Source organism: Scaptodrosophila lebanonensis, unplaced genomic scaffold (genome assembly GCF_003285725.1).
Source record: "Scaptodrosophila lebanonensis strain 11010-0011.00,11010-0021.00 unplaced genomic scaffold, SlebRS2 tig00000150-arrow-arrow-pilon, whole genome shotgun sequence".
NCBI classification, from domain to species: domain Eukaryota; kingdom Metazoa; phylum Arthropoda; class Insecta; order Diptera; family Drosophilidae; genus Scaptodrosophila; species Scaptodrosophila lebanonensis.
Window position 1 is genome coordinate 1,240,371 of NW_022060592.1, and position 27,276 is coordinate 1,267,646.

Sequence of the window (27,276 nt, forward strand, 5' to 3'; positions counted from 1 at the left end):
CACAAACCGAGATTCAGAACCACTCCAAGCCCCGGTTCGAGGCCCAACCACACCAAAGAAGGGAAACTTTCTTATTGCTAACTGCCAAACTCAGGCCAGAGATGGTTGCGAATGCGACTGTGGCTGTGGCTGAGTCTGAGGCGGCAGCAGCCAAGACGATGCGGCGATAGCATGAGGGATTACAGCACGTGATTTATATGGGATTTCGAAGAAATATGGGCGAAATGTGTCGGCAATTTTTATTGGACATTTTAAAAAGCGAGTAAGATGTTGAACGCACACACTCGCATTCCATATCCACACGGCAGCCACCGCCGGCCTCCCAATGGTAGCCGTTGTTGTTAGTTGCCCTGTTCGTGGCCACGGCTGCCGGGAATAAGAAATTAGGAACTGTTGCAAGGAAGTTGCGGCGCACGAGCCTGTTAGACTGGTGGACTCGCCACATATTTTCCGCGGCTGCTTCAGCAGCTGCTGCCGCAGCATTTCCCACTTGATTTCGTGCGTAGTTAGTAAGGAAGTCGCGTTCATTCGTTCGCAGCTCTAACGAGCACCAGCGAATATTTATGACACCCCCTGCACCGCCCTATGGCCCTGGCCAGGACTAGGCAGCACAACACCGGCCACCAACCAAAGTTTTCCCAACTTTGGAATTTTCAGTGGTTTTGCATTATTTTAAATTTCGAATGCAAATGAGCCAATTTCCCTGAGTGCCACGTTCTGGTCAGAGACGATTCTTGGGCGACCCTCTACCATTGAAAGAGAGCCAGCCCCATTCAGCATTTCAAAACTCTGGCCAATTGTCAGTTGACAAATTACATAAAAACTGTAAGCTATTTGCGATGGAAATTTTGGTAGCCCCATTGGCCTTGAGCATTACGAAGGGCTTCCTCCACGCGATTAGTTCGTAACGTGTGACGCGGACTAAGCGCTGCACGAATGGCGTCAAAATGATTTAGTTTTTTCTTGGCAGTGCATTTATTAATACAGCACTTCATTAAATCGCCGCATGGCGATTAGCATTGTTCCAGGGCCTAACGCCTCTGCGTATGTCGAGTGCATCGCCGCGTGCTTCGTCGCATTCGTTTTACAAATTCGCCACTAATGGCACATTGTAATGGAAGTGAATCGGATTGCTTTCTCCCATGACTAGCACTTACTGAGCTTTGTCATTTGCTGCTGACTTTTTTGTTTTCCATTTTTAATTACCTGACATCGCCCTCAATTCTACCTTCAGATATAATATTGAAACTGTTAAAACACAATTTACTTTTAATGACCATACATAAGTACATATTAAAGACATCCGAAAAGTGCCACGATTATCGCAACACACCAACTTTTAAGGTGACAACCGTTGGCGATGTTCACCCGTGAGAATTTCTGGATTTCAGAAGAACAATAAATACAAGTGGAATCGCAAAAGTCGGGTGAACATCCCAAGAATTGCGGGAGTTATGGAAAAACACTAATACCGGAGGAGTTGGCAGAGGGAGGAAAATTTTGTACTACAAGTACGTACACATATAAGGCATGTATGTGCAAGGTTTTGTTTTTAGGCTCTCAGAGTCTCCGAGATCTAGTTGTTCATACGGACGGACCGACAGACAGATAGGCAGGGCTAAATCGTACCATGCTGATCAAGAACGTATATACTTTTAGAGTCTGCACCATTCAGGTACAGAGTGTATATAAAGATGCACTGAATACATTGTAATTCTTCCTAATTAACTAATTCTTTATGTATTATCGACAATCATGAAGTGCAGTTTGAAGGAGTACTACCGGACTAAAATTGTTTTAAAAGAGAGGTAGAGTATCACACATAAGCTACATAAAAAAGAAACCGATCGGACCGAACTATGATGAACAATGATGGATAATAATAAGTAATGTTAATTGGAATATTGTCTCGGAAAATATTATTTTATTTTATGCATAGATGTTATTTTAATAGACATACGTTTTCCAATTAAATTAATTGCTTTTTTAAGAACAAAATAAATATGCATGGCTTTAAAATATACGACGTGCAAAAGAGTGGAATCATTTTACGAATTTGTCCTGTTTTAAAGTTATATATATATGTATATATTGGTCTTGTTGTCTGTATTTTTATCGTATTTTCACAACACGATACTTTGAGTTTTAGTGAGTCGGGATAGGAAATTGGCATATGAATCACGACACCCGTGGGTAAGCAATGCGATGTGCTACGAGCAAATGCACCGACTATGCCCATCTCTAATTGCTTGTGTCTATGAGTGTGTGAATGTACTGTCCCCAACTGTTTGAAATTTCGTGTTGTTTGTTGTTGATGCAGAGCGATGTCAAAAACTGATTTCTATATTTTTTAAAATCGTTGGAGGCAAAGTTGTAAATCTAGTTATTTTAAAAAAGTACCCTTAATTTAAAATCGATCGGACGAAGCGTAAAACACAAACATGCATTTAAAAAAAAAACAATAGCAATAAAATATACATACAAGTATATGCATGACATATGGACTTAAGATAGACTGTGTCAACGCATTGTTGCCTGAACATCTATCTATCTATCGATTCTTCCTGTCATACCGATTAAGAATATATTTATATATAGGGTCTGAGATGCCTCCTTCTGCCTGTTACATACCTTGCACAAACCTAATTCAACCTTTTTACCCTTCGGGTGCAGGGTATAAAAATGCAACAGGCACGCCGCCTGCCCCACAAAACTTTTTGATCAGCATGAGAAGACGAGTCGGTCTAGCCCTGTCTCCAGGTAGTGATTATGTGTCCGTATGTTAAGTTTCATCATGATCGGTCAATTCTAAAGAAAGCTATAGCCATTAATGTAATCTCTGCCCAAGCTCTGCCCGCAGCTGTTGTTGTTGTTGCTGCTTTAACTTAACTCTGTTTTGCACGATTTACACGATTCTTTTGTAAATGTATGCAGTTTAAACTGTACATAAACAAATGCCTTCACCTTTTTATGTATCTATTGAAAATTTATTATTTAATTAAATTAATTCATTTAATTCCTTTAAAATTGATTTTTAAATTTAATAATGTACACACATATGTTCCAAATATTTCCACTTGCTTGCGTATTTTCCTTTTGCTCGCCATATTCTGAAGTTTCATCGAAATCGGCTCACTTTATCCTATAGGCATATGGCATAGGAAGTATCGGCACACAAAACTTAAAATGAAAGAAACAGGGATTATAGATAAATGTAATTGGAAAATTACTGCGTTTCCGCGTGAAATAATATACGAGTATACTGGTACATATTAATGTCTAATTGGTGTAGAAAATGCTGAAGCAAAGAAAAATAATTATGAAAGTGGAGCGGGGGCTAGCAATATTATTTTGGGGAGGCACCGCTGCCTGTTTTACAAGTAGGTTGGCGCTAATGTGTTAGTGGCACACGCTCTATAAACTGGGAACACCGTCGCTTATGCCCATGTAAGGGTAGCGGACAGGAGAAGAATGTATGAAAACACGCGAAATAATGCGCGTTTATTGTTCAAATTTGTTCTCCATACATAAATTGTATATACAAAACACGAAAAAATGAAAGTCTGGTAGCGGTGGCGGCAATAGAACACGTGAAATGAAATTCGGGGTTTCTGGGCACAGGAGCTGAGGCACTGGATTTTAGTTGAGGATGCTCGAATACGGTCCGTAGTTGGCCAATCGCTGGGTTTCGGGAAAGGCCAGGGCATCCCAGGACTCGATGGTTGGCTGGTAGCTTGCCTGATGCTGCGGAAAGCCAAAATAACTCCGTATGTTTGGCGAGAGATAAAGCAATAAATTCTGTCAGAAATTTAATTTGATAATAAATCTTTGCTTCTAGCGCTACGGAATGTATTTCGCTCACACACACATACACAATTCATGTACATTTATAGAAATTCGTGCACATAATAAAACAAAAAGGGCGCAAAAAACGTGCGTGCACGCCAAGGATGAATGAGGCTGCCGAACATGAACATGACACTTATGGATGTTCCCCATCATACACACATAACAGTGGTATAGGCGGAGGGATCTGTGCCAGGTCTTTAAGGTCAGGAATTTTTCTTCAGATCTTAAATAGGTTGACCATAATGAGGTTCATTACCGTTTGAATAACTTTATTGAACATTTGTTGGCGTTAGAAACGATCTTGGTTCCGAACCTTTGTTGTCGCGGTATAATTTTGATCGCGCCTATAACGACTACCGACTTAAAATCTATCTATCTACCTAAATTAATAATTCATATAACATAGTTTGAGACAATTTATTCATTTGTTGCTTTTCTATCGGTATTTTATGTTCGTGAAAAACAGACTTTAAATAAAAATATGATTGTTCTGTAACTTTCACCCTTTTTATACCTTGTACCCGTAGGGTAAAATATTAGGTTTGTGGAAAGTATGTAACAAGCAGAAGGAAGCATCTCCGACCCCACAAACTATACATATTCTTAATCAGCATGACGAGAGAAACCGATCTAGCCAAGTCCGTCCGTCTGGATAAACGGCTGGATATCGGAAACAGCACATTAACCAAACTTAGTATGCAGACGCTCCTAGTCCTTAGCCTATACGAGTATATTTTACTTTTCCCGCAATTCCTGCCATTAGCTTATTCAAAACCTATTCCTGTTATGGATTTCTCTTTCTCCAGATAATTAGTATATACATATAACACTACGACTATCCCAAAAACATTGTCTTCATCATTTTTCCAGCCGAAACAACAGTTTTTGTTTTCTTTTTTTTTTGGGATAGGTTCCCCTTCTCAATCCATTGTTTTCATTGGGATTTCGTTTCTGGAGTTTAATGGTGTATTCATGGTTCATGCCCAGAAAAGAGTCCGCTCCAAAACTCCGATTAATTACGTCTTAACATCGCCAAGAAAGACTTGCAATAGTTACAGTTTTTGGGCGACCCGAATCTCTCTTATCTTCAAAGCCCGTACGTCCACGTTAAAATTCAGCCAAGCAGGACATTAAAGTTGCAAATGATAAAGTAGAGTCCCCATAGTTGATCACGTTATGGATTTGCGTAGGCGCATTGTATTCAACTTTTTCCATTTTTACAAAAGCTCTGATACGATTGTCGATTGTTGAACGATAACTATAATATCGATTTATTTATATCTGCATAAAAACATTTCAGACTGGCCTTTATAGCCGGATTCCACTGACATTAAATTGTTCACATTAATAATCGTCGATTGATTTCGATGCCACAAGCAATGGCTTAAAACGAAGAGCGGGCTTCTTTTATTTATTATGTATTTATACGACATTTAAAACTTCCGTTATAAATCACAAAATAAATATAAAAGCAAAACTTTTCAACTAGGAGAACTTGTTCACCATTCGGCCAACCACCACAAAATATTACGCATTAGGCAGTAAGCAGTACGCCAATATACATAGCTACTTCGGAAAGCTCAAAAATTCTACTCTTATTACCAAACATTTCTAATAACTTAGACGAAGTACGGGAATGATAGCTCGATAAAATGATGAACGCATATGTAAAATACTATATAACACAGCATTACTTTGTTCGTTAATATCTTCATTGCCGTCTTTATTTTGACTATATCTTCCTGCTAAACCAGTCTATCTAGATGAATCTTGGCATACGGCCACATAAGCACTAACTGGGTATTTGCAAAATTTAAGTTCGAAATTCCAAGAATTACGGGAGTTACGATTTGCTTGCGAGAGGGGGGAGGGAGGTAAATTCCAAAATAAAAAAAAATTTTCTGCGTATTCACATAAGGCATCTTGGACTAAAATTTGGTGTTCCTAGGTCTTATAGTCTCCGAGATATAGGCGATTATACCAATGGAAAATCGCGAAGATCCCCATAGGGAAGTGGGAGGAAATCAAAAAAATAAAACAAACTTGCACAGCGTACACCCATAAGGCATCTTTGTGCAAAATTTGGTGTCTCTAGCTCTTATAGTCTCTGAGATCCAGGTGTTCATACGGACAGACAGACATAGATCGACTAGTATACTCTTGTACATTTCATGTACAGAGAATAAAAAGTGAATCTACGAGAATGTATGTAGCTCTAGAAACTACAACTACTAAACGCAAATTGCTCACCAAAAAGGACCTTTATGCCTGAGTCTACCGCTGATAAGAACGGGATCAAATTTTCAAATGTAGACAGCAATCAAACAATAATCTGTTAAAAGCAAGAAACTTTTCTCTGTGACAATAAGAACAAACTTTTCTTAAAGGGTGATGAGGTTTTGGGAAATCCCCAGGCTGGTGCTCTGAATGGGCCCGAAAACTGTGAGAATCGATTATTATTTGGGCTTTCATTTTATTACATGTGAGAGGAAAGATGTTGTCAGAAAATCGAATCTTTTAAAAACCATTATCCCCACAAGTCAAATGTCCAACAGTATATTCGAGTATATTTAGAGTAGATTAGTACAATATGGGTGGAGCTGGGGGCAACTGCATGTCAGAGTAAAAAGTCAAACACTCCGACATGGCGAATCGGCAGACTGAAGTGAAAAAGGAGCAGTATATGAAAAAGTATTGGCGTCATCATGTTGTCGGCGCCACTACATTCATCTTGCTCGCGCCGGAAGCGCCAGCGAAAAAGTCAGCAACAGCTCCAGGGGCAGAGATGGTGCTGTTTTTTCGCCTGTTTAAATAAAAATGAAATTTCTCATTTCGCTGGTGATGTTTGTAGTGGTGGGGAAGGCGTCGCTGGCGGGCGTTGTTTGTTTGCATGGATATTGAATGGAGCTCTTCCGGCTTCCGCTGCCGGTTTTGGTCCAAATGCGGACACTGCACTTTCATCCTACGAACTACAAGGCTCTGGAAAAAGTCGGCTAGCATTGCAGTTCGCATGAGCAAGCCTCGGCCAGCAGAAGTCGCAGGAGCCAACTTGCTCGCATATCGTCAACTTTTTGTATTCGGTGCTCCCTTACTTTTCACACAATTGAAGCGCCGATACACATACACACACGTACTATACATACGTGTATACACAATTGGCTGCAACTTGACAAAAAGCAAAGTTCGAGCAACTATGCTCCGTATTACTGCACATTTTGCAGTACGAACTATGTGGGCGCCCCCCGCCAGTATGGCCTCTGGCCTCCGAAGTCTGAAGGCTGCCCGAGCCGCAGACACTTAGTCTGGTGCCCGGCCATAAATCTAAGAGCGCGCCCTGCGCGGCTGCTCGGATGCTCGGCTGCTCGACTAGATGTAGAAAATGAAATAATTTCGAAACATCAAAGTGTTGCCGCTTACAGTGCGCCAGCTGAGAGTAATGACTCCTGTGTTTTTCATATTTGTGTTCTATTTCAGAACTTTTCATCCATCAGCAGTTGCCAGCAGCCATCGTCGTCATCGTCCTCGCCATCGCCATCGCCAGTTGGCGCCAGCCCGAGGTTCCAAGTTCACGAAATTTATGCAAACACTGCACGGAATTAAAGTTTCACCAAATCATTGGTGTTGGTCAGGTTCAGGATACTGCATGACACAACGGAAAGTAAATAGGAAGTGTATTAGCAAACGAAACGGAAACATATTTACTGATCTAGTCTCTCACTCCAAGTATCAGGAGATTCCGGGCAGTGATTGTCTCTTCGCCCTTTTCAGAGACCAAAATGGGCATCCTGGCAACAACCAGGCATATATATTCATTTAACAAAGCTCATTGTTCATTTTCATTCGGGTGTAGGAATGTATTAAAATTAATATAATTATTCTACATATTTGTATTTCAAAGCCGAGACACCCGACTTAATTTTTTTCATTTTATTTAAAAAAATAAGTGGTGTCCTGACTTTGAAATATGCGTAGAATAATTATAGAATTTAAAAAATTAAGAACATTAAAAACAAGTAAAAAGGCTAAAGTCGAGTGTCCCGACTTTGAAATACTCTGTACATATGTTTAGAATAATTATATAAATTAAAAAACTACGAGAATTAAAAAAAAACAAGAGAGAACGCTACAGTCGAGCAAGCCGGACAGTGTAATATCCTGTACCCAGTAAACTTCCATCACTGAGTTATATGCGCCCAAAGCAGCAGCAAAAAGAGGAAGAATTGACCGAGTTGAATATCTGTACATGAAAAGTACAAGAGTAAATTAGGTTTACGGGAGGTGAAAAAAGTAACAGGCACAATGAGGCGTGTAGACCCCACAAAGTACTTGTATACATATTCTTGATCAGCATGAACACATGGATCATAGAGCCTATTAAAGCTAGAGAAACCAAATTTTGAGCAAATATGGCTTATACAAGTATGTTTACGTTGTGCAAGTTTGTTTTATTTTTTTGAATTTCTCGACGCTCTCCCAATAATGGGGCTTTTTCGTAATTACCTATCTCAGAAATGTTAAGACCTAGGGACACATAATTGCAGTCCAAGATCTCAGAACACATATATTTCGGAATTTCCCTCCCCACAATCACTGAATAAATGTAATCTCTGCAAATGCTCTGCCCGCAGTTGTTGTTGATGCTGCTCTGTCTAATTTCTGTTCTTCACACATAGATGCATATAAACGCATAGACACTACAAGTACAAGTATTCTGATGTAAATTATGCTGTTGAAGCTGTACATAAACATATGTATGTCTCCACTCACTTATGTACTATGTATGTGATCTTGACCAGGATATATAGTTCAATTAGAAACAAGTAAAAAAGCTAAAGTCGGGTGTCCCGACTTTGAAATGCTCTGTACATATGTTTACAAAAATTATAGAAATTAAAAAAAGTAAGGGAATTAAAAAAAAAAAAGAATTTGATCGATTTTACCTCTTTTGGTATTCGAACTCACGTAAAAGGTGTATAATTGCACATATACAAAGCAATTGCGTCTATGTGAGTGTATGTATGTTTATGCGCGTCTATTCGTGTCTGTGTAAGCATGTTCGCAGTCAACCAAAGCACCAGCATCAACAACAGCCGCGGGCAGCGCTGCAGCAGCAAATATATTTATGGCTATAACTTCTTGTTAAATCGGTCTATCATAGTGAAACTTGGCATACGGACACATAATTACTAACTGGGGGTATTTCCAAATTTTAGTTCGAAATTCTAAGAATTATGGGAGTTAGAGAAAATCGCGATTTGCATAGGAGAGGGGCGTGGGAGGGAAATTGAAAAATACACATTTTCTGCGTATTTACATCATCTGGCATCTGGGACTAAAATTTGGTATACGAATGGAAAATCGGGAAAACCCCCATACGGGGGAAGTGGGGGGGAAAATCAAAAAAATAAAACAAACTTGCATCGGGAAAAATGAACAAACTCGTCCTTTCTCGGGCTCAGGAGCATCTAGATACCAAGTTTGGTTATTCTAGCTCTTATTCTTTCTGAGATCCTTTCGTTCATACAGACAGACAGACGGACAGACGGACATGGCTATATCGACTCGGCTTATCATCCTGATGAAGAATATATATACTTTGTGGGCTCTGCCACGCCTCCTTTTGTGTGTTCCATGTACACTCGCACAAAACTAATATACCCTTTTACCCTTTGGGTACAGGGTTTAAAAAAGTGTTTCTTTTAGGAGTGGGTACAGGGTATTTAAGAGTAATCAACAATCTATTCTACATACGAATATATTAACAAAATCAATCGACTTTTAATTTCATACACATACACCATTCATTGCCTTAGAAATATGGATTGAGCCAAAAACCAATTTTCATTTTAAATAGTAGGGTATCCCGTATTCTGCCCGTCTGACCAAAGCGTTCTTACTTGTTGAAAATTTGAATTGCAAGCTGAGCAAGCGTGCAAAACAAGAAACGGTAATGTCGTTGTCGAGCCATTGCATTTATTTGCAATGTGTCGGCACATATCCAGTCAGTAGTGTCTGTAACCATGCCGGCCATTGTCCATCAACCGTATGCCCACTGCCATGGCTGCGGTCCAGTTGGCCAGGGTCCGGGATGGATCCGATGGCATGTCCTTAATAAAAATGCATTTACATATTCAAAGCCTGCACAGCCGCACACACCACCCCCACAGCCACAACCGCCACCACCGCCTGCACCACGTCGGCCGTAGAAGACTGCGTGTGAACAAAAGCGAATAGATCAGCCGCATTGCATTCGCAGCAGCAGTGCAAGTGCGTTTATGGTTTGATGATTTACAGATGCCGCCATAAATATTCGCACGGCCAGTGCGCACATTATTCGCGATTTATGCTACGCTGCCCATAACTCATGCAACAGCACATGTAAAATTTATGCAATTATTAATTTAACACGCGCCACTGTCCGTCCCTCGGCGGACCCACTCCTACTCGCACTTAGCTTCGACCCCATCTCCGCCACTGTATTGTTATCAGTTCAGGCTGAGCACAAAAGAAGATCTAATCTCCCCTGTCGGAGCTAAACGTTTTACGGTGTGCCGCTGAGCAGCGAATCAATTTGAAGGCGACAGCAAATGTTGCTACGGACTTGGACATGGCACTGGAACAAGCTGAGCCTGAAACAGAGGTTTAGGCGAATATGGAGACATATGGCGCGTCGCCGGCAATTGTTGCTGCTTCCACCCACAAGTGTGGCGCGATAATTTAAGAGACGAGCAAAAACACTCTCGAAAATAATAAATGTCCAATATGTTAGTTGGCTGGCAACAGGGCCGAATCAAATGCAAGGGGAAGCAGCAGCAAAACAAAAATAAACTTCCGCGGCAATAGAGGAAACAGCAGCAGGAACAATAAAAAGCTTGAAACAGATATACGGCATGTGTGAAGCAAACGGCAGTGACAGGCCCGGTCTCATCGAATGGTCAACCATTCGTTGAAGCTGAAGGACTATAATAGAAGTAGTTGCCGCACCTCACCTCACACGGACCACATGCTAGGCTGCTACGGCTGGGCGGTTGTGTCAGACATACGTGGGCAGCTTGTTGGGGTCCATTAATTTGCCATAAAACGGAAGTGGCCTAAAATTTGTTTGTTGTTATTGTTCCGACGAAATATTACATATGGTTCCAAGTCGGACAGAGGACTGTTTCAGCGGTGAGCGATAAAAGTAAAGCTGGCCCATCTACTGAATCAACATTTGTGATGTCCTCTTAAATTTCCAATGCTGTCTAAGCCGTGGGGAAGAAAGGGGTCCAGTTGCGACTACTTAGATCAGAACAATATTCAAGCTTTTGTTTACATACTATATATGTAAATCAGTCAATCATGGCTTGGCTTATGATCTTAAAATTATATACCACATTCATTCAAATTATTTAATTTCCTAATATCACATGAAGAAAACAATGCCAATGATTTACTGTGCAGCAATTTAATTATTTAATTAATTTATTGTGAATAAAAGGGGTATGTGTCTTGGACGCCTTGGACGAATAATATTCGATATTCGCAATATGACGCAGCATAATGCAGCAAGACAACATACATTTTAAACATACGAGTATATTAGTATAAGTCGAGCTAGAGAGCTAGAAAAGAGGCGGTAAACATCAAAAACTTGGTAAGGAAATACGGAAAAGGTAAACAGATATGGGCCACGGATAAAAAACAATGCGGAACATGCATTCTTTTTATAAAGAGACCGAAGTAAATATTACAAATTTAAAAAGTCGTACGTGAGATACTACGGAGGAGTCAGGAGTCACCACCTGCAAAAGGATTCCTTTAAACACATAAGACGCTTTTGTTTGTTTTGAGCTGATATCTCAAGTATCAAATGAAAATTACTACAACTACATAAATATATATAATATATAAATATGACCTCTTTTTGAGTATCTTTATCTCTCTATATACAAGTATACATAACGCTCTATTATCAATAATTGCTTACAACTACGCGCGGTTCTCCCAGCTTTCTTGAATGGCCTTCGCGATAATTTCGTTGAAATGCTGTATATTAGTCAATACCGTTATGCCGTGAGCACACTGATCAGCATTTGGAGCGTTGCTAATGACACCGTAAAGGAAATACCGGTATTCGTCCTGAATAAAGTAATCGTTATGGCGCAAAGCGGTGTATCCCCCCCCGCTATCCCCACGGCAGGCGAGAGATTTCCCCTCCGTGAAAATGCAGAACTTGTCCGGCTTAATATCCTTAAGGTGGTTCGAGTAGCACTCGGAGTTCATTTTTGAGACGGCCGGCACGAATTGCAATTCGTGCTCCCCGTCATAGTTCCAGCCAGCAAACTTGCCTCTGACATTATTATTGATGGTCTCCTTCTCAGCGTAGCTGGCAAATGATACGCAAATAGGGCGAATAACCGTATTGAGATCAAATGGGATCTCTAGGACGATCAGAGCTAAATCGTGGTAATAGTTGTCTTCTTGTCCCTTGTAGTTTCTGCAAATAGAAGCAAACGTTTTCTGAATATATTCTTCTAGTGAATGTAATGCACTAACTGAGCTACTCTTATCTCCCGCACTTTCCGGATGCGGTCCTCCTCAGTAGTCCTTTTGTAATCCCTGTAGTACTTTGAGCCAATCACCTGAAAAGTTTCGGCGGAGTAAGGACGACCAGCGGCTTCGTCAAACACACAATGTGCAGCTGTGATGACTAGATCGGGAGTGAGCAGCGACCCACCACAGATAAAGTTGTCGTCCTTCTCATTGTACCTAGCATACAGGCCGACGTGCCAGGGCACTGCAGTATTGTTGATCGAATAGCCATTGGCTGAGAATTTCTTTACGGGAGTTGCAATCTGGCCACACTCCTGGATACATCGATCGCGAGGACGGTTCCAGGTGCCGCCCTCCATGCACTTCATGTCCGGAAGAGGTTGCGTAGCTTGCTGCGATTGAAAGCCCGTCGCACAGACGAATTTAACAACAGTGCCTGGTGGGTGGAAACGCTGGGTGCAGTCTAAATTCTGACCCTTTATGGAGCATGTAGCCTTTGTTGAGTAACCGTCAAACTGTCCTTTTGCGTCACAATACTCTGTAACAGATATAACGTCAATGCTGACATGGTTGAACCTTAATCCCTCACTCACTTATACATCTGGGCACCACCGGCACACTCCACTGTCTGTTCGAGCAAATGCTGGTAGACTCACCAACGAGTGTGTACCCCGGCTCACATGAGAAGTACACGGTTGCTCTCGTAATGGGAGGCTTTAATGTGTTGCCAGAGCGATCCTTAAGTATGGGACGCTCGTTCCTCGGAGGCAGCGGGCAGCCGTACTGCTCCACCGGGCCTACAGGCTGCATTGTGGGCTTCGTCTTCCCCGTTGTGTTGCACAGCAATGGAGCCTCGTCGGTGCCGTCAAAGCAATCGGGTTGTCCGTTGCATACGAGTGTGCTCGAAATGCAACCACCACTGCCGCACTTGAATGAATAGCCTGGACACTCCATGTGACCGCAGAGAGTCACCGACTCATCGTACCCATCGCCACAGTCGTCTTTTCCGTCACAAAGGCTCTTGCTTTTATCGATGCAAATACCCGAGGGGCACTTTATTTCGTTTTCTCTGCAAATATAAAAAAATATTTATTGAAATGCAACTAATGGCGCTCTCGTCCTCAGTACTTACTGGCAATTCCCTTGAAGTCTTCGATCAAACTCCCGAATGTCATCGTCGCTGCCACAGCGGCGCACCGTCTCATCCGAGCCGTCGGCGCACTCCTCGATGCCATTGCAGCCCGCCGTGCCGATAACGCACGCCCCATAACTACACTGGAAGTAAGGCTTGGAACAGTGCTGTCGTTGAGAAACACACTTTATCGCCGTTTCATCCGATCCGTCCGGGCAGTTTTTCGCTCCATCACATACGCTATAGCTTGAAATGCAGCTCCCGTTGTCGCACTCGAACTGAGAAGAGCTGCAGGCTGCGTACGCTAATTTGGAGCAATGATAATTGGGTGTATCGTTAACCATTGGCAGTCTGCGAAATGAGTTGGGAAGCTACAATTCCTAGAAGACTTAAGCCCTTATGGGTGAACGTATCAAGCACATGTGCACAATGACGCTGATATAGGTGTACTCTTATGACTGGCTCACTCCGATGTCAAGGATAAGACTGAACTTACCGTGGGTGTAATATATAACTACGTCATCCATTGTTGTTTTGATTCAGCAAAATTAGGAACCGGGTTTTAAAATTAACAAGTACTTGGTTCAGAGGGTTCGATCTAATTCAAATTAACGCATTATCTTTATAAAGACAAAATGTTGGAAAAAATAAAAAACAAAAACATATGCAACAAAATAACTGTTCAATTGATAAGCGGGTATACATATTTAAATAATAGCACATAAATAATAAAGCTGTATTATATAGCTCACGAAAAGCAGCGCAAAGGTAATGACTGATTATTTCTAGTCGGTCTTGTGAGGCGGCCGTAAAACTAAGTGGAAGCTGGAAGATGTGCAGTATTGCGATTGCTAAGCGAAGCAATATTAATTCAGGAAATAAACCAACCGGTTTTAACAACAAATCAATTAAAAACTGATTGCATGCTGTGCTTCTCTAGAGCGCCGTTCTCGGATTGTTCAGAAAATCGACTTGAAGCAGCAAAGAGTATGGTGGTGCCAGGGCGTTCTTGCTCTCTTGCCTTCTCTTGGGTGCAAACAAGAGAGTGCACCCTCGTTCTACAAGTCTCAGAACTTGTTGCGACGCTGAAAGCGAGTTTCTAGCACATGCTGACGACCGTATAGCACAACACTGATGATGTCCACATTTATTTATTTATATACATACGTTTATTATCTTACGCGCGACTGAACTTTACTTACTTTTATTGATATTTATTAAAATCGTGTAGGCTGCCAGAATGCATGATGAGAAATATGTTAATTTCATACTTGTTGAATATGGTCGAAATCACTCTGTTTACAAATCACTTTTCTATATCCCATGGATGTACGAGTATGTGTGCATACATTATATTCTGATTAATAAGAAAATGCGCAACACATGCTATGCGCGCGAACAAAAGCAGTATACCGATCGAGGATCCATTTCCGACTGACTGAAGCAATACTCGTACGATGTGTTTAAATTGATTAGCTGTCGATTCTCTCCCAGCTCAGGTTAAGAGAACACTTTGTCTGCGCTGAAATTTTAAGAGAACCAGCATCGCGTTCTAAAATATTATATATATACTTGTACATTCTTATCGATCGGGATGGTGAAACATTGAAATCATTGAACACATTTTTAAATACATATACAATTTTAAAGGAAAGGCGTTATTGATTTCAATAAATATTCCAAGTGCTCGATTAGCTGCTTCCACATGCCGTTGCAGTCCCGATACACACATGTATTTTCGTCCGATACACACATGTATTTCGTTGATAACATGTACTATAATTGGGCACTATATTTAAGAATGACGAGTGCAATATAGTAGGTGAATGACTTTGAAAAGTAAAGGGTATACAAGAGTCAGGCTTGCGTCTGAATTTGTTGTACTCGTTTGTTTTTCAAGCAATCCAAACCCAATGAAATGGAAGCTAAATTAAAAGCTTTGATACATTGAGTAGGTGGCGCTGTTGCGCCACCTACCGGCCTCATGCCGAACATTGGTGTGTTGAGCTGCAGATAAAAGATGCTTGCTACAAGACGTTCAATGTTAGTTTTACTTTTTTTTTGACAGAGGACGCTAGTGTTTCGCTCTTTGGCTATTTTCATTTATCTGAGTTAAATTTAAAGATAAATTAAAATATTTAATCATTTTTCGAACACAACTTCAAGTCTTTTACAGTTCATATTGAATCCAAACCAAATAAAAGAAAATAATTGAGGAATACGTTAGCACCCTTCATCGAGCACTTGAGACACGAAATGTTTCTACTTGAAAGTCTATAAATAAGCCTATAAGTTAATTTCATTTGAGTGCAGTTATCAAAAATTATAGTACTTCGATTCGGACGGTTGACTAACATAGTAACCCAAAGGCAAACTTCAACTATCCATAAATAGTAAGAACTTTGAAAATGATTATTTTCTTTCTTACGGAAATGTTCATTTTTCGAGGCGTAATATCGCTTTGACTGTTCGGTGCACGGCTAACTCTCTATAGAGCAGAACCAATAAAAGGCTAATTTTCTCTGGTTTTCCATTTTATTTATTCACCACATTCTGATTCTGTCACTGGTTTTATTTTTCTTAAATAAGTTTTTAGTTTTGTTTTGCATGTGTGGCTGCAGTTGCATTTTTTTGTGTTTTTATAATTTATTTTAACATATCTGTCGTCTCATTGCACATTGCATTTGTAGTAGTACACATAGTTGCTTTTATTTTGTTTTTATGTATCATTATTATTATTATTTTATATTTAGTTTGATAATTTACAACTTACAGTGCTAGCATAGAATGGCGTAAATTAGAGCTGTGTGCTGTACGGGTAGTTGGTTTCGGGCTTACGTATCGAAGTGTTTATCTGCTGCTTTCTGTATTTCACATGCGCTTCAGGGTCTTGGTTATCTAGCCAGGGCCAGTCACAAATATACACATATGTATCTATGTATGTATATACTATATACAGACATACAAGTTCATAGGTAGATAAGCTTGGTATGAATGTATGTATACTCGTTCTGGACCAATTGTAATCTCAAGAGCAAGAGCGGTAGTGCGTGTGTAAATTAACAGCCACCGAAATGTACAATTTGGTTGAATTATTTATATTATTTGTGTACATTATTATGTAGATACTTATTTAACTGAAAGAGTAGCTTGAAGTATGCAACTAATATCCGTTGCTAAGACAATTCACATCATTCGAAGTTCGTATAAAGGGATTTGTATTTTTTACGTATATGCGTTTGCGTTAAAATTCTATAACATTTCACTTATCAATTAAGTACGTCATCGTATTTTCATCTGTTGCAAATATTTCGTTATTGTTGTCCATTTATACTCCATTTTCATGTATGTATATATATATATATATATATATATATATTTATATATATTTTAGAAATTATATTGATTTAATTCTTACGCTCTATTTACGTATACATCATGTGAAGGATCTGCGTTTAGCAACACAAATATTTGCTATATCTATTGGACAAGCCAAGCCTCAGGACTAATGCCGAGGTACTCCGAAGTATCTCCAATCTACAAGCACAGCTTGGGCTGGGTAAGTTTTCGAAGTTCTAACAAATCAAAAAATGCAAATAAGGTCGTAAAGGTCTATGCAACTACAATAAATAAACGTAAGGAGATCAAAAAATATTCAATTCGCATTAGAGCAAGCAGCACATTCTTTTGTATATTGTAGGTATTGTGTAGAATCAATGGAACTTTTTATACTGGAGGTGAAAATTTGCAATTTTATATAAACGTACAATTTGGAACTGGCTCTCAGCTTACACAAAAGAAGAGCTGCAGAAAATAAAATGCAAATTATATATATATTTTATACTGATTGTCCCGGATATGTCAAATTTTAGACATTCGATACACTCGGGACTTATCGGATTGCAACCTTTAATTAAACTAAACTCTGGCCAACAGTTCTACCTCATGGCGTGGCTGATTATATTTTGATTTTCAAATTCGTGTGCAAGGCTTGACAGACGAACGACATCTGAATAATGCTAATAAATAATAACACAAAAATGCGAAACGATTTCTTTTTCGATTTTTTCAAAACCAATAATTTATTGTGTTTGCCTGGTTGTTGTTTTTCTGCTTGTTGATTTTTTCAGATAATAATCTCATAAACGCTTTTTATTAAACTAAATTTAAACATAATGCAACTAAAAAATATTCAGTTTAGAAAACTCTAAAAATTACTTAAAGAAACAGCTTCGATTGTTGTGGCTGTTGTAGTTTCAGTTTGTGTGTGTGTGTGTGTTGTGTGTCTGTTGCACGCTTAGGGAACTTAAAATAAGAACTAAACAAATTAATTAAATTAAACAAAGTAAACTAAATTGCATTAATTTATAAGCAAAAACTATACACATTTTCATAATTAAGTTTTACGAACATTTACTTTTTACCTCACTAACAAATTCTATTTATACTAGTGTTAAATTTTCATAAGGATTTTCCAGTATTTCAATTTAACATAATTAGCTTAAAACGCGCCTTAAAAATTCATATCAACAGAACCTTTTACACTTCCTCATGCTAACATTCTACAAGTACTTCGCGAAACAATAATTTAAACAATAGCGATAGAACGTGGGGGGAGGAAAGGCTTAGGGGTCTTCATATTTTTGGGAACCGATTCGAAATAATATGTAATGCCTTTGTTTTAAGCATTATCGTACGCGAAACAAATCTTACGCCTGCAAACAATTTCAAAATTGTCAATTATAACATAAATATAATTCTTGCTTTGGAGAAAATACATTCGAGGTGTATTTTGAGTAGTTTTAAGTAGTACTCGCGTTTCTATTCGCTTCTCGTCAACTTTCCTTTACTTAGGCTACGAATTTATTTGTAATTTTGTTTTCCCATTTTGCTCTTTTACGTATTTGCGGTTGGTTCAACATTTCAAATAATTGTTATAAATTTCAATTTGAATTTATCGTATTATTATATTAAGTAATTTATGTTGTGTGTCTGTGTATGTGTCTGGGAGTGTGTGTGTGTATGTGTGTTTGTGTGGATGTGTGTGTGTTTGTTTTTTTTATAGCAATTTCGTTCTAATTCTGATCTAAATGGCCGCCTTGCACCGCTGCTGCCGCAGCCGCAGCCGCCGCTGCCTTCTGCGCCTGCGCCTGCTTCTCCTGCTCATTGAGCTCCTTGATCGCCTGTATCTCCTTTTTTAGCTTCATGCGCCGGTTCTGGAACCAGATCTTGATCTGTCGCTCCGTCAGACACAGCGCGTGCGCCATTTCGATTCTCCGCCTGCGGGTCAGATAGTGATTTGTGTGGAACTCCTTCTCCAGCTCAAGCGTCTGGTAGCGGGTGTATGTTTGGCGGCCGCGTCTTCTGAGGCCATTTGTACCTGAGAATAATAGAGTTGGATCGGTCAGAACATGATGACAATAACTACATTTATTAAGTCTACTAGTCGCGACTACAACAAAGACAAAGCACGTAGAAGTACAAGTATATAATTTAGCCATAGATATAATACTCGGACAATAAAAACCTGAAATAGTTTTTGTAAGCTAGAAGTTAAGTTTAACACTCAAGTTAAAATGTAAATCTCAAACATTTATATATGGTTGTGTAGTGTAATATATATTACGTTTCTTAAATCTGAGAGGTATGGATTTGATTCACTCCACCACCTATTTTTTTGTTTTTGAGTTTTGATTCAAATATTGTTATTTAAGTACTACTTGTTGATTCAAGTCTGCATTTCATTGATGTTAGCGCGAATTTGACACTTAAATTGAAAAAATAATCGTTTTTGTCAAATTTGGAATCAGGCTTGTGAGGATCTCTGAATATACGAAAAATATTTCTCAGAAGTACATTGTTTTTCACATGCTGAAATATATTTTTCAGATGTTTTTGTTAAGTATTGCTACCTTGTCAAATTTATCCAAATCCAAGAACTAAGTACTAAAACTTATTACCTTTTACTCTCCACATAATAACCAAAATCAGTTGATATCCAAGAAATAATTATAAAATCTAATCAGGCCCCAAACGAAATCAGACTTTAGATATCGCAGAGGAATAAAAAATACCTATGTCGAGTTCATTCGACTCTGCCATCGTCTGCGCCATTAAAAATTTGGCCTTAAAAATATATTGCAGGTTCATGATTTATAAACATTTCAGCGATCAAATTAAATTCAAAAACGAATTTCATTAAATTGTGAGATCGACTGAGAAATTGTCGTCGCTGTTGGCATTCCTGTTGTTGGTTCTGCCGCTGTCTTTTCTTTCATAAATAAAGACTTTTTGCTGCGCAACGATCAACGAGCAAGTTGAGTTTGAGAACTGGAGGACTGGAGGACTAGACGACTGGAAACTGCATGGCTCTTCAGCTGGGAAACACATATATACACACACATACACACACACACACACACACACACACACACACACACACACACACACACAAACACACACACACAATAAATGAAGAAAAAACGCCAAGCGAATGCGAAGAAAACAAACACAACGAAAACACAAAAAACATTTCATTTTTATTGCCATACTGCTGCTGTGCGTTTTTGTTTCTTTGGTGAGATCGTTATTTTAAATTGATCGTTTGCTGCCGTGCCGTGTTTTTGTTGTTACTATGGTTGGTCTTGTTGCAAGTTGCAAGTTGGGAGTTGATGTGGTGTTGCTGGTACGGCATAAAATGAAAATGGAAAACGTGCGCGCACTGCACCGCTGCTGATGCTGCTGATGCTGCTGCTCCAGTGGTTGTTGCTGCTACGCTAAGATATACTAAGAGTGCCGTTGAGCTGTACGTGCGGGCATTCATTTAATATGATATTATTCTTATTTAATTGGCAGCCAAATGCACAGCAATGGCAGCATCAAAATCAACAACTACAACAATCATCAGCACTTCAACAGGCAGACAACAACAACAGCAACAACAACAAAAACTCTGGCCCTATCTGCATTGCCATTTTGCTTGTTAATCTCTGATTTTAAATATTTATGGAGTTTAATTTGCCTCAAGTGCAATAACTCAATTTTCTGTATGTGCGCTCTCACACACACACACGCACACACACACCCACACCATGCGACTGCATTATGCACAGGCAGTCGTCATTGAAGCTCAGCTGCCACTGCCTGAGAGATGCTATCGCAAGACTCTTCGCCTTCTCTCTCACCTCTCTCGCGCACTGGCACTTACGAGTATTGCAAGCCAGGAGCGTATGTGTGTACGAATATATTCAAGAGTAAACTTTTACATTTTGCTGGGCTCTGCAACGCCTCTACGGCGACACCGACGTCGACGACGCCGTCGACGTCGACATCGACGTTGGCGTTGGGCCTGGCAAAATGTTGAGTTAAGCATTATGAGCATTTATTATGTTATAAATTTGGCCTAAAGGTATTAACAAATTTATGCCGACACGAAAGTCATAAAGTGAAAACGCATTTATCTTTCACCCGAAAACACAGACACACAAACACGCATTACAATGCGTGCACTTATCGCAAGACTCAAGTTGAATAATGGCGGAAAGATTTTATGAAGTCCATAAAAATTGCTATACACCCATTCATACATACTTAGGATATACTCATAAGTAAAGTCTCATGTGAATGGAAATCACATCTTCAGATGCAACACAAAGGCATTGTTGCACTTGTCTTATGCAGAGTGCTTTCTCATTACATTTTCTCAGACAAAATAGTTCCTAAAGAAAGGGCCTCCCAACTGCATGCGGACACTATATTTCACGACATTGCGATGTCAAGACCTCTCACATAGAATTCAAAACAAACATAATCAGGAATTGTATTAGATGTGCAGTCTTAGAAATTTTAAGGCGTATTTGTTTTGGTGTTCATTTATTTGAACGGACCTCCCCCTCGTCAAATTTATTTAACAAATTTAATGACAGTTTTACATAAAAACACTCTGCTTATACAAAAAAAAAAATTATTTGAACAAAATATAAATATATGAATGCACATACATATGTATATATGTAACATGAATGTGTAAAATTCATTCTTAAATATCCATAAATGTGTACAAAATATTAACAACAAGTTCTGTACGTTTGAGTGACAACATAAAGTTTTGATCTTTCCCGATATGCTGACATTTCCCAATACTGGACAACAGATGTGTGTCGGTGGGGCTGTAACATCTGGGAATTTCATTGTGATTATGAAGGACAATGACATGAACTAGTAGATGTACGTACATATCTATTGGATTTAATAATTATTTTCATTAGTTTTATTTCTTGAATCTTATTACATACTTGTACAATATTTGCTTCAATATCATTAGTTGGTTAGAATAATTATTGTGAGTAACTTTTGCCACAGTAAACGATTTACCAAATAAATATTTGCGTGATTTATCTTAGCAAACTCAAGAGTAAACGCGTTTTATTTGAAGTTCTTCTATTATCATTCAATGAGAATATTTTCGCGTAGAAAATGAAAATTCAATCTTAAAAATGCGGCAAAACAAAACAACAGCTTCCACCCGAAAGGGCGTAAATAAATTTATTTGGCACTAAACCTGTTGGCTGATTAACTTAAATCTCTTTTCGCCATTTCGCTTCAAAACTCTACATCTGTAATAGTACATCACGCTGAGGTTTTGCCAAAGTTGCATTATGTTTTGTTTAGGAGAAAATTCAGAGAAGGATAACTTGGCGAAAAGTTGGCTACGTTTGGCTCAACAATTTTAAATGGAATTTGTCACACGGCCGCCGTCGCTAGTGGCAGTAACTGTCGCCCCCAACTCTCGCCTCCCCAGCTTCTCACCATTTTACATGTATATGCGAAGATAGCTTTTTTCAAAAGTTTCCTTCTATTTTTCGTCCTTGTTTTCTTCTTTTTCTCTAGTGCTTCTCTTCTCTTCTGCTTTTTTTTTTTTTTTTTTTTTTTTTTTTTTTTTTTTTTTTTTGTGAAACCGTCCAAGTTTGAATTTATTATGCGAAAAAGTGCGAAATTCATTTTGGCGCTTGGCGTTCTGCATTCCGCCTCTTTTTATATTTCCCACTGCGTGCTGTGCCGCTATTTCTTTTGTAGACTTTTGGAAAATTTTTGTGTATTTCTAAGTACATAATTTAAACGTTGCGTACGCGCGGGCAGGGGCTCGGGTTCTGGCTGTGGGGGAGCGGGTTGGGGCGAGACAATAAAACTTTCTATGGAAAAGCGCGAAATTTTTACATAATTTAAGCAGCGCATTGCTCGAAATTAGGCGACGCGATGCGACGCAACGGTAAAGGCGAGTGTGAAAGGAAACGAAATCTCTGGCACAATATTTAATATTATTGTTTTTTAAATTTTCTTTCCGTGCATTGACTGTATTTTTTGTTTGTGGAAGACACAATTTCAAGGTTCCGTCTGGGCCATAGCTGGCGGTGGCTGCTTCTTCACGCAGCTGCGTCAACCAACTCCGGATGGGCGGGAGTAGGTGTTATATTTTTTAACTTAAATTCCTGTGGGACTTAAAGTTTTGACAGTTTACGTGTTTGCTTTCGCCCCGAACTTTGGATTGGAATTGGGGATGTGGGGAGTGCAGAGGAAGAGAGGAGCGTAGGGCGGCGCAGCACTGCGTCTTCGCTTTGGCTAACTGCCACACAGTCGCCTGCAAAGCGGCACCCCTTGGCAGCCCTCTCTATCGTTCTCGCTCTTGCTTTGCCTCTCCTTTTCTCAAATCGCTTCATACGACGAATGCGACAGCACGCGTTGCATGTGGTATAATGCGTGATCTATGCTTCCATTAAGTCCACTCACACACTCTCCATATGCCGCACACACTCGTATTCACGCACAATGCACTATAAAGGTGCTGTTACTCCTGAATTTATTATGCAAGCAGCCTGCCTCCTTCGGCAACTCATGTTCTTTTCAGAATTTACCGATAGATCCCTCTTTTGGAGAAACCAAGTGCAGTCTATCAGATATTTAAACAAAAGAGAATGCCCGACATTGAAATACCCTTTTACAAGAAAAAGAAGAAGATGAGGAACAGGGAACCCATAGCTGCCGTTTGCGGGCGTATACGTAGTACTGGAGAAAATTTGTGTTGCTGATGACTTTTCTAACCATGCCCAGATTTGGATTAAATTTGAAAATAAGGTACAAATTACAAATTTTGAGAATCTGCATTTATGTTGTATTTAACATAATAATAATAATCAAAATTATATGGAATATCGGCCTACCTAGCGTAGGATATACAAGTATGTACATGTGGCCTGTATTTTTTCGCATCTCGAATAGCTTCAGCCGTTACTTATAATAAATTATATATAATACATTTTCCATTATATTAATGTACAAATAAAATTTAAATTCAATATTTTAATTGACATTTAAATCTGAAATGTGGTAAGATGTTAGTTCTTTTTGCCGAATCCCAATAATCTTTAATGCCAGCTCGAAGCAACCAATGCAGAGCAACGAAACCGGAAATTGTTTTGTGAAATCCCCTAGCAACATGTGGAACCCTTTGCATGAAACGCAGGTAACCGAAGAATCAATACGAAATCGATTAATTGAGTGGATGTATAGCATAGAAGCGTATCAGCACTCTCACCACCCAACCCAGAGCTTTGCGCACACGCATTTTATTCGCAGTTTAATTAAATCTATTTCGTGCGTGGGCGGGTCTCACCTGAGATAGGAAGGCACACGCACGCACAGTGATTTCTGCTACTCGAAAGTGTCTATAAAACAATTAAATACACCATAGACAAAAGCCGCACAAAGCTCTGGCAACTGGCAAGCCAAGTATTGTGACTGAGACGGAAAACTAATTTTCCGCACTGGCAATCGAGTAGCACTAAATCTGTCAATTAAATTGGCCGCAGGGAGCGGAGTTGTGTGGGAGGTGGGGGTGCCACTGCGGCGGCTGCTTCCTCAGACGTGATTATGGCCTATGCGTTGTTATTGCTGCTTGCGGTGGCAAAATGCGCAATTGAGTTGCAATTTCGACAACAGACATACTCGTACAAATATTCTCGAACAGGCACATACTATACATACTCGTACATACACACTTCTCATATGTACCATATATGTATGCCACAAATATACATACATGTATTCACTTGCATGTAGTCAGTATGTCATGTGTGTGTGTGTCTGTGTGTGTGTGGTTTTATATTTTGAGCTACACATTGAGGGTGTGTTTGCATTCGACTGGCTGCCATGACCACCTATTCGTTCATTCAATGGCGCAGCAGCCGCACACACCTTCGATTTCGTCTTATAGATGCATCTTGCATCTCCATCTATGCATCTATGCATCTGTACATCTATGCATCTGGCAGCATCATTGGAATTTCAATGGTTCCCAATCACCCGCTCAACACAGCATAGGGAGCGGGCAATCAGCTTTTAATTGCTTTTCGGCGGCACAAAATCTGCACAGCCGTCGCAGCAATGAGTGGCACCCTGGCGGAATGGCTGGCCCCAAACCACATCTCGTGTGAAGTGATTTGCACGCATTTGGAACCGAGCAAAGCGACAGAAGATTTCGAGTTTCCTTCCCACTTGGGCGACTTCGGAATTATGTGCCAAGCATGATTAAACGAACATATTCGTACCGAAAGGCGTAGCCGCGTTCGTGGCACGCACAGCCTTCCAAATTGTGGCTCATAACTGCACATAATTGCGGCTTCAGATCAGTTGCAGTCAATATATGAGACCTACCCCAGCCCCTGCCCCCTACCCTCCTGCTCATTCCGAAAATCATTTTCACGAACGGGTGTAGGACGCAAATTTGGGCAAAGTCAAAAACTTGTTTCTGTGCATGAGCAGGACACTCAGCGAGCGCAGACGCATCATTAAAATAATTCATTGCCGCATCGTTGCAGTTGGCTCATGCAACAGGTAGCCACCTATGGACATCGGTGGCCAACGATCGCGAAAACGCTTATACATATACATATGTAGGGGCATAAGTCAGTGGTGAATTTCGAGATATGGAGCACAGTACAATAATGCCTGTGCGGGGCAAATGGCAACAATTATGAGGCAAGTTTGACGAGAGTGCATTCACTTTAAGAGCGGCATGAACAACAAGACTGCTGCAGTTGGTTGTTCGTAAAAAAATATTAATTAATTGTGTATGTTACGTTGTTGCTCGTTTGACCGTTATTTATCATATATGCCCAGAAAAGGAATTATTGAACAGAATTCCCTTTGCATATTAAAGAAGGCTCAATTGTAAGATATCAGGACTATTAGCGAATGAAATATTAATTTGAAGAGCTCAGATAGCGCGGAATCATGTCATTTAGGCCTGAAAGTGAAATCTGAATAGCATATAAGTAAATAAGTAGTAGTAGATACACCGTAAATGATACACAAATGAATATATAAAAGTTTGAGCTTGTTTTAAAATTTGGGTATCTTTTTTACAATCAAGCCATCACTAGCACTTTCGGATCAGCTAGAGGGGACCGAAACCAGACCGAAGCCAGACAATAAAATAAGATGGAAGCCGTTAGACGCGCACATACTTGTGTATTTAAATCGGCGAAGCTGGCGATCCACCCATTGTACAAAGAGCACTGTGGACTTATCTTAATAGCTCAATTAATGAGCGATGTGACGCTTCTTCTCTGTCCCACTACTTCCCTCACTCCTCTATGGAAAAATGTGGGCCCAACACGCCATTTCCATATCCACATACACAGATGTCAGACGACACATTGGGGCGTGCGTGCGAGCGTGCGTGCTTCTGTGGAACGCCTCCTCGACATGCCTAACCTCTACGCCTGCATCATCATTAAAACAATCGACGACTCTATTTCGGCTCGATGTTATAGACAAGCAAACAACAGCTGCTACAGAAACTCGAACAGTTCACACTCGTACGAAAGACAAGCAAAAGCATTTGAAAATGTGGCTGACAAAGCGCACATACATACATACATACATACCAAATGAAGTTATTCATCGGAAATAGAGCGCTTGAAAAACTTGGGCTCCTAACACAGACACCAAATCATGGTCGACGGCAAGATGGCCAGTTGCTCGGATATGCGAGCAGAGCTATGGCGTATACCGTATAACAAAAATATATAAATAAACATAAATAAAAACCGACGAGGCACGATGTCAAGCTGTTTCATATCGCGACACAACATCTCAAATGTGTGAGCCGAAGGCGCGCCAGGGGACGGGAGGGGTCTCTTGCAAAGTCTATTTACTGACGACGTCTCCACTGCCATTTGCGATTCTTGGCGATATATTTTCAATTTCAGAGCTCATTAGACAAAAACTAAAAACGCATAGATTCGAACGTCTGGGGGTCTCGGGCTCGTTGCTGATGTGATGTCATGATAATTATTATTCGATTCGACCCTGGCTTGGGGTCCTGCACACGCTCCATTCTGAAAAGTGAAACGGAAATGTGCAACACTTCCGCAGATCTACGAGTAGAGCGAGCAGCAGCCAATAAAAATCATCGGCAAGTGTCAAATAATTCAAGCACAATGGGCGAAAATATTCCAAAATGGCCGCTGTGCCACCGATAAGGAAGAACGAAGTCAAGACACTGAGACGCCCGCGATTATTTATGGCGACGGCAAACTTCAAGAAGCATTTGCAAGTGCGGGTATCAAACGCCCGCATCTGCTGTATCTCTTAATTGCATTTGAGCGAGAACAGAGCTCCGATTTGACACGCCTTCTCACTTAAGCGTTCGCCCGCTTACCCAAAAGCGCAGAAGCTGTGAGTCTGAGGCTCACCAGCAGCCC

At 40.1% G+C, this 27,276-nt stretch overlaps 2 protein-coding genes across 6 annotated transcripts in view; both read right to left on the reverse strand.

Annotated features, from left to right (window-relative positions):
* Positions 1–11,727: 11,727 nt before the first annotated feature.
* On the reverse strand, positions 11,728–14,928 carry LOC115629449 (modular serine protease). The gene is made up of 5 exons (XM_030525913.1): positions 14,716–14,928; positions 13,514–13,817; positions 12,975–13,450; positions 12,385–12,919; positions 11,728–12,325 (listed from the first exon to the last, which is right to left on the reverse strand). Exons 1-5 carry the CDS (start codon positions 14,780–14,782, stop codon positions 11,818–11,820), a joined length of 1,890 nt encoding a protein of 629 aa, XP_030381773.1. The 5' UTR covers positions 14,783–14,928; the 3' UTR covers positions 11,728–11,817.
* A 2,546-nt stretch (positions 14,929–17,474) lies between these two features.
* The window catches only part of LOC115629446 (homeotic protein ultrabithorax), a 106,963-nt gene continuing 97,161 nt past the window's right edge, over positions 17,475–27,276 (reverse strand). For all 5 annotated transcript variants that reach the window (XM_030525907.1, XM_030525905.1, XM_030525903.1 and 2 more), the window contains one exon: positions 17,475–18,893. In XM_030525907.1, coding sequence (XP_030381767.1) covers positions 18,589–18,893 — 305 coding nt within the window. In that variant the 3' untranslated portion in view covers positions 17,475–18,588. The remainder of the gene's footprint in view (positions 18,894–27,276) is intronic.

Bases quoted from the DNA above. Each gene is read 5' to 3' on its own strand.
- LOC115629449 (XM_030525913.1), bottom strand. From the start codon at position 14,782: ATGAAATTAACATATTTCTCATCATGCATTCTGGCAGCCTACACGATT. The intron at 13,818-14,715 runs GTAAGTAAAGTT...GCTCCAAATTAG, and splicing joins TTTAATAAATATCAATAAAA to CGTACGCAGCCTGCAGCTCT. The intron at 12,326-12,384 runs GTTAGTGCATTA...TTCTATTTGCAG, and splicing joins CGGGAGATAAGAGTAGCTCA to AAACTACAAGGGACAAGAAG.